At 38.8% G+C, this 19217-nt stretch overlaps 2 protein-coding genes across 2 annotated transcripts; one reads left to right on the plus strand and one right to left on the minus strand.

Moving 5' to 3' along the window:
- Positions 1–257: 257 nt before the first annotated feature.
- On the minus strand, positions 258–19217 carry snta1 (syntrophin, alpha 1). Its single transcript, XM_056750647.1, has 8 exons — positions 18763–19217; positions 9814–9999; positions 4773–4956; positions 4503–4692; positions 4307–4428; positions 2465–2661; positions 2094–2281; positions 258–1927 (listed from the first exon to the last, which is right to left on the minus strand). Exons 1-8 carry the CDS (start codon positions 19046–19048, stop codon positions 1835–1837), a joined length of 1446 nt encoding a protein of 481 aa, XP_056606625.1. The 5' UTR covers positions 19049–19217; the 3' UTR covers positions 258–1834.
- LOC130425324 (toll-like receptor 13) lies at positions 11596–14557 on the plus strand. Its single transcript, XM_056751580.1, has one exon. The coding sequence runs from the start codon at positions 11654–11656 to the stop codon at positions 14555–14557; it is 2904 nt and encodes a 967-aa protein (XP_056607558.1). The 5' UTR covers positions 11596–11653.

The following is a 19217-nucleotide window of genomic DNA, read 5'->3' on the forward strand; positions in this document are numbered from 1 at the left end:
GTATACTACAATTAATTTACTAAAGCAAATACTATAGTACACTAGAATTAAAAAGAAGCAACATTTGAGAAATAATGTACTCAGTCGTATTTATTAATACGCTGCTATGTATACATTTTTATATTGTATATATAATATAGTATTTTATTTATATACATATATTGTGTATCTGTTCTGCCAGTGTCTAGCTTGCAGTATTATCAAAACACGCCGCTGTAAAATCAGTGTTTCCGTCACACAATAACCACATCTGTGAGCAAAGTCAAGGTAGATTTATTGCAATTTTATATACAAACAACCCTAGAAGGCACTCTTCTGTTTAAATAAGGATATATAATATGATTTTCCTTGTTAAGCTAACATAGACTGAATATAGTTTGAATCATATATTAAAATTCAGTAGAGTTTATAAAGGCCACAGAGAGGTGATTTTCCACTTCACGTCGGGACATCCAAACGTTCCTCTTTGAAGTGGACAACACAAACATGTTACGGTACAATAAAGTGAGGGGAAAAATGCAGAAGGCAGAACTCAAACAACATGGTTTGAAACAAGAGGACGTCCGCGGTGGACACACATTTCTCCACCAATACTGACAGTTGATTATTCAGAGAGATACCCAATAATATTAATATAATAATTAAGTATTATTAACTCGCATTAACTAAATTCTAAAGGTTAAATTAATATTTTTTTACTTTCTGATATTCATCATTATTAAACGTCAAATAGGTTTGTAATAGTATGAAAATCGCTTTTATCGTCCGAAATGGATTATTGGCCGATATATCGGTGCATCTCTAATTTTCGGATGTTCAGAACAGAATACTAGCAAACCACTTCTAACAGTATGAGAAACAGAAGGCATTACACAAACTTACATCTTTAAACTTCATTTCAGTTCACAAGCCTTGTCTCAGGGCGGACCAAATGAAAAATAATCTTAATATTATTTTATAAATTTGATCTAAACGTGTGTCCTGGTAAAAGAAGATATTTCAGTTTCTTTAGCGTACTGGAAATGGAAGCGCACTGCATTGTGGGATAACATTTTTTTTGTTACACTCTTTTGACAAGTAGGTCATATCAAAATCCCCCATACACTGTAGTGCGCTCACAAAATAACAGCACACTACAGAAATAGTAAGATTGGTATGCTGGTATGCTATTCCAAACATCTCAGTTGTAGTGTAGTAACGCATACCGGGCAGCAGGGGTCAGTGTAACATCCACAGATTAAAACAGAAGCAAAGTTTTCTCAAATATAATCTAATGTAAATTTGATTTGCACCATTAAGATGAATACGACAAAAAGCAGCACTCCCATAGTTTTTAGACACATGGTTTTCTTTCATGTAGTTTAAAGTAACGCGGTATATATCAAAGATTCATCTGAAACATTCAATATACCGCGGTACCAACAATTTAGTTTGTTCTGCTGGTTCATGTCTTGCTTTTAAAAGAAGTAAATTCCAAAGAAATCAATCTCAGTGTAGAAAGCTGAATGTTTGAGTTTTTGATTATCACAGCGGCCGAAAGCCCTTTAATGATGAGATCAGCTGTTCACTTCTGTCAAATAAACACATAAGGGCTCTGTTTCCAACACTAGTGAGCTCCCTATTTTTGCTATTCGTAACAAATGAACGATGATAAAGCCAAACCAGTAAAAAGAGAGAGAGAGAGGATTGTTGAATGGCTTCAGGTTTGTAAGCTTGTTTTGGCCTTCAGGAGCTGAATGCTGACGCCTGACAGTCTATGCTGAACGTTTGGCTTGATGTTCACTGGTCCTCCGTCCACTTGACCCGCGGAGGTGGGCTCACCGGATGCTGGTCGTCATGCCAACAGCCCTAGCCGCTTGACCTTGGCCGAGAGGAAGGAGTGGATGATGAAGACGATGGTTTTGGGACACGAGTGAAGGTCCAATTGCTGAGAACAACAAGAACAGAAAGAAGATCACAGCCTCGTATTAACAGACGAAAAGATCACAGCCTCGTATTAACAGACGTAAATCCAGATTCGCACAAAACCACTTGCGCTAAAATTCAGTTCGTTAACAGGAAAACCAAGACAAGAAGACGTGAAAATGTCTCACGATCTCGGCGTCTGGGCCTCCAAAGTCCAGGAACATCATCCTGACGCCGTCGTCTGAAGACATGCGGAGACGCTCGAACGGCTGCTGGAAGACAACGTTCTTGCGGACGCCAGACTCCTCCGTAAACAATGAGAAGCCTTTGTCTATGTGAACACTCAACAAACACGCCTTCCCGTTCCAGCTACAGGCTACAACACACACACACACACATTAACGTACACACCTGTCCTTAACAATATCTGAATAATCAACATCTGGAACCTGCTCCCTCTTGTGATGGTGCATTGCATCATTTCACCAAAAGAGGGCGATGTAAGTCCATACACACCCAAGAGCTGTTTCTAGAGTCACAGTTATATAACATGTGTAACCTGTAGTGACTTCTTGTACGAGTTCAGCGGCGCTGTGACAGCCGTCCACCAGCAGATGTGTCCAGTTTGAGAGATCTTTGGCCGCGTCCACTCGGAACAGATGAGTCTCTACACCCTGTTTAGTGCCCAACCGCAGGCCGAACGTCAACTCAGAGTCGTGCAGAGATGAACTTTTACCGGGTCCAGAATGAACAAGTCTGAAAACCACAAACACAAAGATCTTACAGGCGTCCTGTACACTATTCGCTTTGTCTCGTGAAATTGTTACAATGTCGTATTTTATGTTTCTAAACGGACCAGAATTTGAAAGCACAAGTAAAGTGTCCTCTTATTGGTCAGTGCGCACTGGTTCGGCGTAGTGACCATCCGTGAAGATGAACAGTCAACCGCCTATCAGGATTATTGTCTTTCTTTCCAGCTGTCCTCGCATTATTTGATCATTTTTTATTTTTTCACAGATTAAAGCTCGTGGGACACTCTTTAAGCATCTTGTAAACATCTGTGTTTTATATGTTTCAGAGTGTTTTCTGAAATTTCTAGGTACACGTTTAGTTAAAATTATCTTTTTTGCTTTATTCTGTGAACCACTACCCCTAAACTTCAAATAAAAATGTTGTTTCTATTTGCATTTATCCGCAGAAAATGAAAACTGGAGAAACAGGATAAAAAAATACAGAAAAGATAATCTATATTTCTCACACCTAGGATACTGTGAAGAAAACAAGTTCAGATTCACTTTTAACTTAAGCAATACAACGCTCATATTTCTACATGTTTTTAGGAAAAGTAAAACATATTGTTTTTGTGTCTTTACATTGCTGTTGGATGACTTTATGTCACTCCTGAGTAGTGTTGGGTAAATCACTCTACTAGTTACTAATGACATATTCAGTAGAGTAACTATATTACTATACAAATGACTCTCTCCAAAAAGTATTTAAATACTTATTACTAATTACTTTGTATATCCTACATCAACCTTGATTAGTTAATTGAGTCCAGGATACACATAAAGCGACTCTTAATTCATTCAAATATATCATATAAAACTACATAAAGTAGTATTATTTACTGACTTGTATTAGAAATGTGATAATAATGCATTAATGCATACATCTTAAGGTTAGATTTTGAACTCTACTGAAATTCCACTATTGTATACATTACACAGTATTTAATTCAGTTTCATCAGAAGTAACTGCAATATAATTACATAAAAAGTAATCCCTTACTTTACTTTCTAAGGGAAAAGTAATTCAATCACAGTAACTCATTACTTAGTAACTAGTTACACCCAACACTGCTCGTGAGGTCTGATTGTGTTGACATTTTACAGAAATGTTAATCTAGAAATGATGATTCGTGGTCTCTCAATTTTTCTTTGTATTACATGTACATTTACTTAAAGAGTTTTCAAAATCAGACACCGCCGTTTTTAAAATGTTTCAAAAAAAATGTTTTTTCCAGTTCATATTAATCAAACTGCAGTTGGTTTGTTTATGATTTAAGCCATAATAACTAAAAAAATACAGTAATCTGACACAATAAAAAAAAAACAATAAAACATGATTGTTGAAAAATTAAAGTCATCAAAAATGTAGTTATCTAAGTTTGGAAACAAACGCTTCATATATACACACATGTGCGTCTGTGCATTTATAAACACACCACACGTATAAACACAACATTTACTTTGTAAGCGATTAATTACAATTATTATTGTAAGTTATTATTATTGTATTATTTGACAACACTAATCATTTTTTTCCCTTATATTAGTAAACAGGCACAACAGAAGAGATTTGATTGTTTTCATGTCTATGTGTGAGTGTGTTTGTGTACCTGGTGGTTATTAAAGGATAGCTCTTGTCAGGATTGTTGAGTGTTTCTCTGTTGTCTGGCAGAGATCCGTAAAGCAGGAGATCTCGGTCCGTCAACACCGCCAGTATGGGCCGCTCTGAACCCTAACAAAACACACGCGGTCATTAACATCACAGAATGTGTTTCTATTGATTGTGTCCGTCTGTGTATCCGCCACCTGCTCGATGATCCAGCCGATGTGTTTAACGTCCAGGCCGGGCTGCAGTGCTGTCAGCTCGGCTTTAGCGCCGGACAGTAACGCTGAACTTGCGCTCTGGATGGCGTTGTACCAGGCCTGACCCATGGCGTGATCTTTAGCTCTTAAGAACACAAACTTCTTTCTGTCTGATGACACCACCTCAAAATACCTAAAGAGAGACAGAGAGATCATATGTTTATCTGTATGTGTTCATGACGTCTTTGTGTGTTTGTGTGAGTGTGTGTTTACCTGTCCTCCGTGTCCGGTGGACACTGTTTGCGTGTGACGTAACACATTCTGAGCGGGATGGTCCGGGTCTCTTTAAGAGCGGGGTCTGCCTGTCTCTGAGGGGTCGCTGGTGGAGAATCCAGCACGGGAGGTCCAGATGTGGATCCGCCTTTAAAAAACGCTGACATCTCCTTAATGTACTTAACTACAGAGAGATAAAATTATAAAAATTAAATTAAAGACATTCAAACATACTGATTTTTATGTCTTAATAATGAAATTAAATGTTAACATCTTATTGTTTTTCTATTACTACATCGCTTTACTAAATCATAGAAAATGGAATTTTGGTTGAAGCATCCCTTTGAGTTAATCGAATCTAAACTCTTTTCTGCAAAAGAATGCAAAGAGAAACAACATTTAGTTGTTTAATTGAACATTTAGGTAAAGTTTCTTCATTTTTCCGTGGCTGTGTGATGTTCTGCTGATACATAAACGTACACATTTTCAACTAGACACTATAATATACCAGACAGACAGACATTATAAACCCACACACACATAAGAACACACATCATGGCTATAAATAGAAGACGCCACTATGGGGGGAAGATAGAGTTTCATTGAAACACACCCCAGTCTCTCTCTCTTGAGCGAGTGATATAGAGTTAAAGGGGGTTCCTCAGCTCAACAACTCTCAGACATACATCAGCTGGTCTCTCTCTCTCTCTCTCTCTCTCTCTCTCTCTTTCTATAAATACATTTGTAGTACAGTGAATGCATGCAAATCTATTTAAACTCTCACAAACACATAGTGTACTGTATTTTCACACATTTCACGTGTGTGTGTCCGAATTTGTCAAACGTTCACCTGCTGGCCACACACACACACACGCACGGTCAGCACATCTATATATATATACTGTACACTTGTGGTTTAGACGTGAGGTCTGTCATTTTGCTGTTGAAATACTTCCTTCTGTTCCAGTTTAATGTGGAGGCTCGATATGATGAACATTTTCAAATGAACAGATAACCGCATTTTTTCCCTCAAAAACTAAAAGATGTGTTACCATGTTTTTATTGTGTTTTACTGTGTTGGTTAGCTGTGTTGTATGAGTTTTTGCTACTTTGTCAAAATAACCCAGCTGAAGTTTGATTGATATTGAAATGAAAAACATACTTTTTGGTCATTTAAAAAAACTGAGTTATCTGATTTTGAAATTTAATAAGCAGTTGATTTATCATTTAATTTGTTCAACAACCAATTTACATCGTTGGGACCACAGGCTGCTGGCTTAGACTGGTTTAGACCGGTTCATGCAGACACACACACAGTATTCTCATAATTGCTGTATTTACAAGCAAACATTAATCACAGAAAACAACACTTCCCCATCAGACGTTCAGATGAGAGGATTTCAGAAACTATTTATAGAGGTGAGGATTCTGTCAACAGAAAAGCTCTTCAGGTCTGAAACTAAATGGTCTTTGTGGAATTAAAATCGCTGTGCAATATGCATTTCCCAGACGCGTTACAGCTCAGAGATTGCTCATTTAGAGCTCACGAGACTTGACAGAAGAATCAATATGAGATGAACTGAGATCAAGATCTTCTCTGTTATTCTACAGGACACGTGTGACGTGAGATACAGATACAGACAAGATTCGTCTCCTTTTTTGGAGGCAAAAGTTTTGCTTTCCTTTAAATCTTGCTGCTGTTTTGGAGATAGAAATGAAAGATAAAATAAATACACAGTTTACTTCTAAACGAACATTCTTATTTTAGTCACGAATACATAAAGTGTGTCATGTTGACTTTGAAGAGTGATGTTGTGAGTAGGAAGGAAACGAGACGGATGGAAACAGGGAGGAAATTGCTGCTCTTCTGATGAGAGCGAGAGCTGGAAAAAACATCATCATCTCTGAATGATTTCAGTCCACCCAAACCAGACGTTTGGAGATCCTGTTGAATTCTCAGTGATGCCACCAGGGGCGCTATAGGGGCATTTGCTTGTGTCTCCTATTAAATATCTCAATCATTTCTCAGACGTGAGGTGAAATAAAGACATTTTGGAGGTTCAGAGAGATCTCTATTGATTACACGAATACTTAACTAAAACATCATTGAGAAGCTTTGAAGAGCAACACATTTTCCCTTCAGTTCTCTCTACGGTCTGATTAGTTTCTGTCCGCACAGAGCAATGGTTTGTAGACACCATAAAACCTAAAGAAAGGAGAGTATAAATTCTCCTGTGCGTATAAAACTGTCTGTTCTGTCACTGCTTGATATACGTGTGAGAATTCCAGCTGGTTCTGCATCATTTACAAAGCTTTGAGACAGGCCGTAGAGATCGGAGCTACAGATTCTTTGGCTTGTTTGGTCCACTTGGCCGTTTCCAGGCCCAGGATCAGACCGCACGGATGTCCGTCATGTCTCCCGCTGCCTCATCGGACAAACACAAAACTCGGGAGGCACGTCAAAGACAACAATTCCCAGTAGCGGAGCCTCATGCCATCCAGTTGCCGTGGGAGATGGTTGACTCCTGAAGCACGCCGTGGCCGGAATGTCGCTCAGCGCCTACACAAGAATCTCCCCGAAATCCCACAGGACCAAAGCCAAACTAATGCACGTAATGTCGTCACCGAGAAAAGTGACATTGTGAAAAAAGATCAATGCTTATTAGGTCAAAAATAAAGAAGATCAACGTGTGTCCAGACTCAAGATCTAGAGTTTAAAAGGGGCAGATATCGAATTTTTTATGATCTGCACTCTGTCCAGAGAGAAACATCATGTAGGGTGAATATTCCACCTTCACTGTGTAAGAAACACAGGGCTATAAAACTCCGCCAAGTGGTTATGATTTTAATTCTGTTAAGAGCGAAAACATGATTTGGAGACGAGTATGAAGCGTGTGAGATTACACTGTGTCTATAAAAGTTTAAGAGAGTTTTGCACCAGGTCTACATCCCCTCCCGTTATCTTCGGTCTGAAAATGAGGGACATCTGCTTGTTCCATCGCAGCGAGGCACCAAATCGCTTGCAAAACCTTTTCCAAAACCTTTTCCAAAACCTTTTCTTGATGAGCAAAACGACCGAAGAAAATAAGTCTTGATTTCAGAGAAGATATAGAAAATTGAAGTCAATATTTGCTTAGAACAAGCAAAACAACCCATGAAAAAAAGTCTTGTTTTTAGAACAAAAATATTAAATTGAAATATTAAAAATTGTTCTTAAAACAAGCAATAAAATCTGCCAATGGGGGTAAGAAAAATAATCTTGAATTTAGAGACTAAGAAAAAGGTCAACTTTAATCCAAGATTATTTTTCTGACCACCATTGTTTTAAGTACAAATTCACTGAAATTTCATATTTTTTCTCTTAAAACAAGACTTATTTTCTGAGGTCGTTTTGCTCTTCTAGATCTTGATTGAAGAATTTTTTTACATTTGTACTGGAAAACAAGACAAAAATACTAAGTAAGAAAGTCATTTTTTGCAGTGAATCATACCCTTACATTTTTTACATAATTCCATTCCATTCCATTTTCTACCGCTTATCCGAACTACCTCGGGTCACGGGGAGCCTGCGCCTATCTCAGGAGTCATCGGGCATCAAGGCAGGATACACCCTGGATGGAGTGCCAACCCATCGCAGGGCACACACACTCACTCATTCACTCACACACTCACACCCTACGGACAATTTTTCCAGAGATGCCAATCAACCTACCATGCATGTCTTTGGACCAGGGGAGGAAACCGAAGTACCCGGAGGAAACCCCCGAGGCACGGGGATGACATGCAAACTCCACACACACAAGTCGGAAGCGGGAATCGAACCCCCAACCCTGGAGGTGTGAGGCGAACGTGCTAACCACTAAGCCACCGTGCCCCCCTTTTTACATAATTTTAATGTCAAATATGCTCTCGAGCTTTTTCCAGGTCAACATCAACAAAATCCAAAAGCATAAGAGACAGACACGCAGACACGTTCATGTGAAAATGTAAAAATAGATGCAGATAGGTTTGTGTGAGGGTTCCGGGATACAATACACAGTCTGTGCAAAATAAAAATGATTATGTCTCTGTTGTGCAAAACATCTTGTCATTCGCATCCAACCGTAGTGTTGTGGATGACAGGAATGTACATGCTCTTAGATTTTGCTCTTTTAAAGATGTGTGATAATTTTGTCGCCAGATCTCTCCATCTACGCAAGAATTGAGATCGTATCGACGAAAGTCACAATTTTGATCATGGTGAAATGAAGTTTATACAGTATATTATTTATATTATAGATATGTATTGATAAGAACTGATATTATATTGCTCGCTCATATTTTATAGCTTAATCAGATTAATCTTCTTTTAACCATATTAACCAAAATGCTTTTTAAATACTTGAACTCGCTCACAGTCGGACATGCACACAGCATCACTGTCTGGCTGAAGATAAAACGCTGATGATGGCATTTCATCACACACAACACCGGCTCATCAAAACTTCAATAGCCTTCCTTCCATTACAGACTCCAGCCAAAGCTATTACTGAGACATTATAGAGACACTTTCCCGCTTTCTCAAACACTTGCCTGAACAGATATAAATATTTGTATGTACATTATACGTATATGGGACACACAGTATATGTGTATATAAAGGGAAGCAGCACTGAAAGAGGAAGCAGCAGCGGTGGCCTTTCAATTGTTTTATATGAAAAGGTTTCTTATACTTTCATAGACTTCTAGCTCGTCATAGAGAGGATTAAGTGCGATTCTGTAGCCTACGCAGAGCCACGTACACACTATGCTGTAACCTGATGTGCTCCTCTCCATAAATGTCGCTTCAACGCTTCATGTCACACGCAGAATAAATTCTCTAAATAAATGAATTGTTCTTCGACGTTCAACAACTCAAGCTGCAACAAAAGTGAATGTTTACCTGCCGCTATCACTGCTAATGCTTCTCCATCAACATACACAAGAACATACACACATAGACCAAATGAAAGTGCTAATGATTTTGTGAAAGGACATCTACGGTGCGAGCGAGACTGTGTACCTTCCAGAATGACCTCTTTGCCTGTTTTCTTCAGCGTCTGAACAGCTTCATCATGGGTCGCCTCTCTCAGGTCATAGCCGTTTACGGACAATATGGCATCTCCCACGTACAGAGCGGCTGTCTGGTCAGCCGCAAGCCCTTTGAAGATCTTCGAGATGAGAATGGGCATCTTATTCTCCTTGCCACCTGGAAAACATTGGAAAACAAACACTTTTAAAGCCGGCGTAACACACTGGGTTTCTGGCAATCTCATATTAATCTTGAGTGCCTATAGAGTAGTATTGCATACTTCGTATCTTCGAAAAGTATTTAGTTTGATCACATGTATAAAAGGTAGATACAGCTTCGCAATTGTTTCCGAAAACATACGGTGCGTGTGGGGGGGGGGGGAGTTGTAGACTGAACGAAAGCATGCTGGGACGGCTCCATATATCAGTTTTAAACGATCTCCAAATCGATCGTTATATCCACCGTTCAAATAACATTCATCACACAAATGCAGTGAACAAAGAAACACCTGAACTTTACGAACGTATCCTCTCTCTCTCTCTCCTGCACACAAGTGAAAGTGATGTCTGCGTATGCTACTTCTCCTACTCTCATGTGGCCATGCCGCCTGCTTTTCCGGGAGAATTGTCCAATAAGGGACTAAGATGTGCAATACCATGTAGACTATGCTGGCCCAGCAGGCAAAGCTTTGTGGTTTGTTGGTAGCTAAAAAAGTAACCACAAATGAACTATAGTCATAGTTTAACCATGATGTTTCTACCGGAACTATAGATATCCAAATAAAAAAATGGTACAGTTTTACTATAATAGAACTACAGTTAAATGATGGTATGTCATATGTATATAACGTCCTATTTTTGTCCAGAATGTCCTCTTTAGCTTTTCTCAGTTCAGTCATGTGATAAAAGAGGGTAACAATCGAGCAGCAAGTGTGATGTGAATCCTTCACATTTCTGCATCAGAGGCTTCAAGATGCTCTAATCGGACCACTCATCCAAGTTCTTCTGCAAACCTCTCTTTCAATTATTTGTTGAAGACTGCAACGAAAAAATATGGAGCAACAAGGTACAGAGCTTTACAAATGTTTATAACATACATGCTTAATACTCAATTTCATTGCAAGACGTTATAATTCAATCTATGATATAATATAAAGTATATTCCCGAATTGGTTAGTAGAGAACTTTAAAAATTAAAAACATTAATGTATATGTAGAGTATATGTATAGCGGAATGTTTATGTGTAAACTTCAACCCATGACGGTGTAAAATATGTACAAACCAAACGATTTCAATTAACCAATGTTGGTTGTTTTAACTCATGGTTAGGTCCATTTGGAGGTTAATTCAACCAAAAGTTCCAAAATAGCACACGTCAGTAAGATGTCTGCTCAAGATCAAGAAACCATCTGGTTTACATCTTAGAAAAGGCAGTTTTACAAATATTCCAAATAATTAACATCATACAGACATCTTAAAGATCTGTAAGACATCTGAGAGGAGACTTTTCCGAGACGTAATGCAGATGAGCAAACGATAAAAAAATACATTGTGCGGATGTTAATTCAGACATTAAAAAATGTTTGTGTAAAGCCAACTATTCAGAGTGCCATTTCTATAATTTGCACACTTACGTAATTGATAGATTAGCAGAGTAGACAACATTATAGATTCTGTTATAAACAAGCATTTTAAATTCAAGCGTTTGTCTTACAGGGGAAGAATAAGTTTTTCACATCAAGTCTAAAAAATAAGGAAGTCTCTCACCGGTTGTTATTCTGAGCCCCGGTGAAAGCCACAATCTTCCTCTTCCGCCTCTATATTAAAGAAGATGTCTAACCGAAACCACATTCTAGGAAGCGTCACACTTGAGGAAGTTTCTGCGTATCTTCTGGTTTTGCTCTGTTGTGCTCACGTCAACCCAACCCATGGATTTTCATTAAACAACTGCACGATCGGTTTCCCCTTCCAGTACTCTGGAAATCTCAAGGTGACGTGCAACAGGATGGGCTACAGGGAGGTCCCTAGACCGCTACCCAACAACACCGTCAATCTGGACATTTCCTTCAATTCCATCTCCAAGATTCTTCATTGTGATTTCATCAGCCTCACACATTTGATCACATTGAACATGTCTCACAACAGGATATCTGAAATAGAAAGCAGCACTTTTAGTAGCTTGAGAAACTTAACAGAGCTCAACTTGTCCAACAACAAACTAAACAATGTGTCTGCCGGTCTCCTTAGCGGTCTCATCACTCTTTCTCATTTAATGCTCGACTCAAACTACATTGAGACCATCGAAAACCAGTCTTTTGTAACTCTTTCCAATCTGAGGTGTGTCAACCTCACTAGTAATCGCTTGCAGCACATTTCCAGACTCCACGGCGTCCTTCAAGTACTCACTTTAGAGCATCTATACTTGGGAAAGAACGGCTTTGCAGTACTCAACTCAAGTGACTTCCCATCCGCACTCCCCGCATTAAAACTGTTGGATTTATCACTGAATCCATTGATAGTGTTCAAGATAACAGAAAACATCTTCCCTGCTCTTGAGTACTTGAACTTGTCACGCTGTTTCTACAAAGGATCTGTGGATTGGACGGTTTCAGACAAGATGTTCCTAAACTCCGTCAAGACCCTCAATCTTAGTAAGAGTAATATTTCGGAGAAACAACTGGCTCACATAATACAGAGTTTCTCATCTGTTATGTGGATGAGACTAAATGATTTGAAGGGATTTAAAGTCCGCAGAATTTTACCAGTGGCGTGTTCTACGCCTTTAAGGGGTCTTGCCTTTGAGGATAACGATCTGTCTGTACTAACTGACGAAACGTTCAGTCCTTGTACAATCCTGAATGAGTTACACCTAAGAAACAACAGAATATCAAGGATGTATAAATCAACCTTCAAAGATCTGAATAACTTGACAGTGTTGCGTATACAAAAGAACAAGTTGACGGAGTTGAACGGAACTCTTCAGGACCTTCCCAAGTTACAGTTACTCGACCTTCATCTAAACCACATGGAAAATCTCGACTGCTCGGATTTTGCAAATCTAACAGAGTTAAGGACACTCTACCTGCATTCTAACAGAATTACGACAATAAAGGCATGTATATTCAAACATTTAGAAAATCTATATGAACTCGATTTGAGCACTAACAGCCTGTTAACGGTCGGTTACGCCTTCACAAACGGCCCCCAAAATCTTAAGCACCTGAATTTGAAGTCCAACAAATTAAGCGTCATCCAAAACAACTCGTTTAAAGGTCTACGGTCCCTTATGGTCTTAGAACTCGAAGACAATCAAATATTAGACATTAAGTCCTACGGCTTCGCAGGAATGACAAATTTAACAGAGCTTAATTTATCATCAAACAAAATCACAGAAAGAAAACTAAGAAACCACACAATCTTCTCAAGTACACCCAGCCTTCGGAATCTGCACATGAGCTGTAATTATTTGTCGTACGAAAGTCACGAAGAGCTACAACATCCTCCCTTTGCCACTTTGACCGAACTGAAAGTGTTGGCGATAAACAGTCAGCGTCGAGGGTTACGATACATGCCTTCAAATTTCCTGAAAGGCCTAAAACATTTGCAAGCCTTTTACGCCGGTAATCTGAATATGGAGCATTTGCATGTTGACACGTTTAGTCACACTCCCAATCTTGTTATCTTAGATTTGTCCAGCAATAATTTTGCAGACAGACATGCCTTGACGGCCATGGTTTTTCATCCAATACCCGGACTAGAGAAACTTACACTAGTCAGAGCTCACCTTCAGACGCTGGACTTCTTTTTGGAAGCAAATCTCACCAATCTTAGAAATCTACGTGCCAACATCAACGACCTTCAGCTGATAAACCAAACTGTGATCCAGTCCCTTCCTCATTTAAAGATTCTGGATTTACACTCCAACAGTTTCACGTGTGACTGTAGTAACGCCTGGTTCGTCGACTGGGCCATTATGAACAATGACACTCAGGTGCCTTACCTTAACATGTACAAATGCCGTTACCCTCCTTCTTTAAGCGGATCAAGTCTGGCCACATTTGACACAGAATCATGCAACGTACATTATGACTTTGTCTGCTTTGTCTACAGTTCTACTGCCATCATCGTCACTATGATTATTTCATTCATCTATCACTTCCTAAGATGGCAGGTGGTCTATGCGTATTACCTTTTCTTAGCATTTCTCAATGACAGAAAGAGGAGGGGAAACAAAAATCATGAGTTCAGATACGACGCCTTCATTTCCTACAACGTCCGGGAAGAGCCTTGGGTTATGGAAGAGCTTGTACCAAACCTAGAGGGTCAACACGGCATGAAACTGTGTATCCATCACAGAGATTTCCAGCCGGGCAAGGCCATCATCGACAACATCGTAGACGGAATATATAACAGCCGCAAAACCATCTGCCTGATCACGCAGAACTATCTGAAAAGCGTTTGGTGCTCAAATGAAATACAGGTGGCCAGCTTCAGGCTCTTTGACGAACAGAAAGACGTTTTGATTCTGGTTTTCCTTGAGGATATACCCATACACCAGCTCTCCCCGTATTACAGAATGCGGAAACTGGTTAAGAAGCGAAGCTATCTGCAGTGGCCCAAACCAGGAACAGATACAAAAGTCTTCTGGCAGAAACTTAAAATGGCTATCGAGACCAAGGAGACTATGGAAGATGACACACAGATTCTTTCTGGACAAGAAAAAGAATGTTCTTGAAGTGCTGCTTGTTCTATCTGAGATGTCTACCATTGTAACAAAAGTGAAGTATATGCTCAACGAAAGTATTTTTAAAACTAACTTCTAACATTTATTAAAACCAAATTTATATTCAGCTACAATTTGTCTTATTAGTAAACAGTCAGCAAAGGAGGTTGCATCAAAGTTCATTGGACCATTTTAAACATGTACCTTATTTCCTGTACTTTTATTCTCATTAGTGATTACCTAAATCAGAGTTGTTAACCCGGTTAATTTAAGTGTCCCAGTGAACTTGAAGTTGCGATCGTCTTTCCTTCTGTATTCTGACGCATTTCCGAGTAAAACGGAATTTCGATTTAGGAAAAATCTGGGCGTGGATTGTTTTTTTCACTGCGATTTGATTGGAAGTATGAAATCAGCCTTTGCATTTTGTAATGGAACTGATAGCGAACTGACAGTTGAAGGGGAGGAGTTTAATGATGCTCCGCCCAAGCCGTCCAACTTATGTCATTTATGATGGATAGTACCTACCTGACAGAAGTGCGTTTTCAGATTTTAACTGAAAATTATGAGGCCACACACATCAATTTTAAGAAGAAACTGACCCAGTAGCTATTTAAAATAAACGCTGCAATGTTTCGTGAAATAATAGGAGTTTTTATTTTGAATTTTTACTAGGACTTAATAAATCATAACTACTCCTATGATGTCCACGTAAGTTAGTTTTTTTGGGTAGATTCATGGGCTATAAAACCATCACAATTTCATCGCCTACATCCTTGAGTTGGCGTGTGCTCCAAAATGACAGACCAGCACTCATATATCTTCAGTGAATGAACGTTCACTGGTGTTCTGGAGGAGAGAAGCGTCTAAATGACATTTTCAATGAAAATTAGGCAGTTGGTATAATGTAGGCCTCAAGGGTTCTTATGCTGTTACTCTTATATCGGGAAGTTCAAGGGTATGTGAAATGGGCGTCTTGACTATCCCATAAAACATTTATACGTGGACCCCGGTTAGAGTTTTATATCGATGCAAGGCAGTAATTCTCCAGTGGTTGTGGTTTTGCTTGACATTGGACATTTATCATAAATGAACAAAAATGTCCTTATAATCAAACATGCAGGACTTATATGAACAAAAAAGAACATTGTAAAAAAAGTCATGTTAACGTTAATTATTGTCAAAATGCAACAGTAAAAACCTGATTGCCTGGTTAAGTGTAAAACACATATTCGGCGCTGTCCTTTTGAAACCTCTTATGTCCAAATTTCCTCTTTTCCAAGAAATGGAAAAAACAGAGTATTTATTAAAATGATCTAGAGGCCTAGTAGACATGCACTTTTTAATACTTTTATTAGGTAGATATTTGTAAGCCCAATGACAAATACACAGGGTGACACTGACCAATATTATTGATTTATGGCAACAAAAAAATTCAATCACAAATGTGGAGATACAAGGTTTCAGAAGGACAACAGCAATATATAAAGTAAAGAACTGAAAGATGTTTTCTTGTTAAATGTCAAATATATGGGTTTTGAAAGTAAAAGTATGAATTATCATATAGTTTACATTGAAAAACGGCAAGATGCACTTTTACAGTAAATTAAAAAACCAATCTACCTTAAATTAACTTGAAGGGACAATTCACCAGAAATACCCTCAGGTTGTTTCAAACCCATTTAAAAGTATTTGTTCTGTCAAACAAGAAAGATTTTTGAAGCAATTTTCAATTCTGTGACATCATCCAATACCATAATAGGAATTCAAATATTGCATATTTTTTGTTCTTTTGAACACAAAGTGAGATATTTTGAAGAATTTAGGAATACAAACACTTCTGGGGCTTCTTTGACCACCATTTAATTTTTCCTAGTATGGCTGTCAATGATGTCAAAGAGTTGAAAATCGCTAACATTCCAAATATCTTTCTCTGTGTTCATAACATATACATGAAATAACATGAAGGTTACAGTTAAAGGACATTTAACTTCATATTCAATGATATTCAGATTTATATAATTATGTTACTCTTACATTTGATACCAATTATGTACATTACAGTGTAAAGTATATTTTATTTTATTTATTATATACGTTGAATGTATTATTGTGATGTCACATGATGGTGTTTTGTATTTGTATGTATTAAACTGTACATCACCTCTATTATATAAGTATTAACAGAACTTTGTGACATCATCGTGTCCATTTTACCACCTGCGTTAAACTGTTTAAGGTACAAACTTGATTTTTATCAACAGTTAAACATCATATAAATAAGTTTATGAAATAAAGGATTAGGAATTGTATAATATACAAATCCACAATGTACTTTTCAATGTCTTGAACTGTCAAGATGAACATGCTTACTGTTTTTCTTAAGTTATCTGGTTTTTACCATAAATAGAAATTTTACAGTGATAGACCCCCAACATGCAAATGTTTTCACGTGACATCATCGGACCTATTTTATTGAAAGAGTAAGTTGGATCGGGACATGTCTGAAGTGGTCTTGCCCTAATTACCCTTAAGCTTCTTTCAGTGATCTTTTGACTTTTAAAGACACATGTGTGACACACATGAGGGTGGGTGGTCGACTCCTGCCAGATTCTGTTGGGAATTTCTGTGCCTCTGTTTGAGTCTCGGCACATTATCAATCAATCATTTCTTACTCCGCAGTCCTGCCAGGACGTCCCGCACAAACACTAAAATGCGTCGACCTTCCAGCGATTGCATCATTCATCTGCAAATACATCACAGTGTGTCGTATTTTCCATAGAAACACTCTGCTGTGTAACAGTTCTTGCTCAGCACATCTGCCATTGATCTAGTCTGACCATAATAACCAGTAGCCTAAATCACACAGCCTATTTCGGTCGCTTCAAAACCCTGAACACTAAAGCTCATTTAGTTTTCCTATTTGAGCCAAAATTTCTTTGGTAAACATTACATTCAACTTAGTTACCAAGAGACAACCTATTGCATACACAACGGAAAATCGGAGCAAATAAATCGAAAACAGTAGACAAACACAGAACAGAGGGATTATAAAGAGTTTTTTCTAATGTTGTCCACAAGTGACAGAGCTACAGGCCCGAAGACTCGCACCACAGTAAATATAGACAGCTAACTGCACTTCGGACTAAGAGCAAGGTCATCGCTCTCTTTCTCGTTCCCCAAAATAAACAGCACTGAAACTCTTCCCTCTGCTCTCGTTCACAGCTTTCATCTTAAGCCAGTGACAGGCTAAGCATGATGGGTAATTCACTGGTCAGCTGTTTGCACTGGGGTGCAAACGCCCTCCCCCGGAACACACACACGCGCAAGCATTTACATTCGGTACATCACAAAATGCACATTATCACAAACAGAGGACATGAACATAAGAAACTTTCAAGTTTCAAAATCACCATGTAAAAAAACACTTTTGAGTTTCTGCAGACGTCATTTCACACATGCATGCATCCGTGTCCATGTATGAGTTTGTATCTAAACAAATCCTCTCACTACTTACGTGTAACAGATATGAGAGAATGTCCAGATTTAGGACAGTGCTTGAGGACGCCTGAATAAACCATTGCCATAAATGACCTTAAAAATGACATTTCTGTCTTGTTTTACAGCTTACACTGATGTCTCAGATATTGACACTTATTTTGACAGCTGTTTGTGTGACAGCTGTCAATGGATAAGCAGAAATCTTCTATAGCTCACATAGTGTTCAAATGCATGACTTCATACTAAAAAGACCTTAAGAAATGTGCTCGAGAAGTTATAAACTGTAACTATTCCTGGAAAACAATTCAAAGCACAAAATATCACTTACAAAACACAGTTGTTAAGTAATGGTTAAGTGATATTAATCAGTCCTAAATGTATCATCATGATAAATACCGTGGAAGGGAACGATAAATGTATGTACCCTAGAGAATTTACACAGTGATTGATGTTATCGAAGAACTTATCAAGATACGAATGCACCAAGATTTGTACCAGTGCAAATGCACCAGTTTTTAATAAGCAAAGAAAACATCGAATTTTATTATTATGTACCGTTTACAAAAAAACGTTTTCTCTTTAAAAGAAACAATAGATGATGACATTCTTTAGCGTGCTTTACCGCGTCTGCGCCATTACAAAGTATCACTTTACCAAACAAAAAGTTACAAAGTTCTAAAGTTCACATTGTTACACTGTAGCAAACTTTATTCTTTTACCTTTAATGCTTATTCCGAGCCCTCCGACATCTTGTTTGGTGACTCTCACGGTTCTTTTGACGTTAGTGATGGTCTCCGGTACCGGGGAGGCGCTGAGGTTCGCCGGATCCCCGTTCAACGCCCCGCCGGCCGCGGGACTGCCGCTGTTCGCGGACTCATCGCTGTGTTCTCCGGGGCTCACCGTGAACGAGTCTCCGGTTAGGGTGGCGAGGACGCGGATCCAGTGGTCGACGGTAACGCGGAGCTCGAGCAGTCCGCTCTTCACGGGCTTCACAGCGGCCGCCATGATCAACACATTCCTGAAATACCAGCGGACGAGCTGCGCTCCCGAACCCGAGACACTTTACTCAACTACCCCCTCCTCCACATATACACACACAACTCTCTCTCCTCCACACACACACCAAACCTCTCTCACTCCCTCTCTCTCCTCCACACACACCAAACCTCTCTCA

This window comes from Triplophysa dalaica, chromosome 6, assembly GCF_015846415.1.
Source record: "Triplophysa dalaica isolate WHDGS20190420 chromosome 6, ASM1584641v1, whole genome shotgun sequence".
Classification (NCBI taxonomy): domain Eukaryota; kingdom Metazoa; phylum Chordata; class Actinopteri; order Cypriniformes; family Nemacheilidae; genus Triplophysa; species Triplophysa dalaica.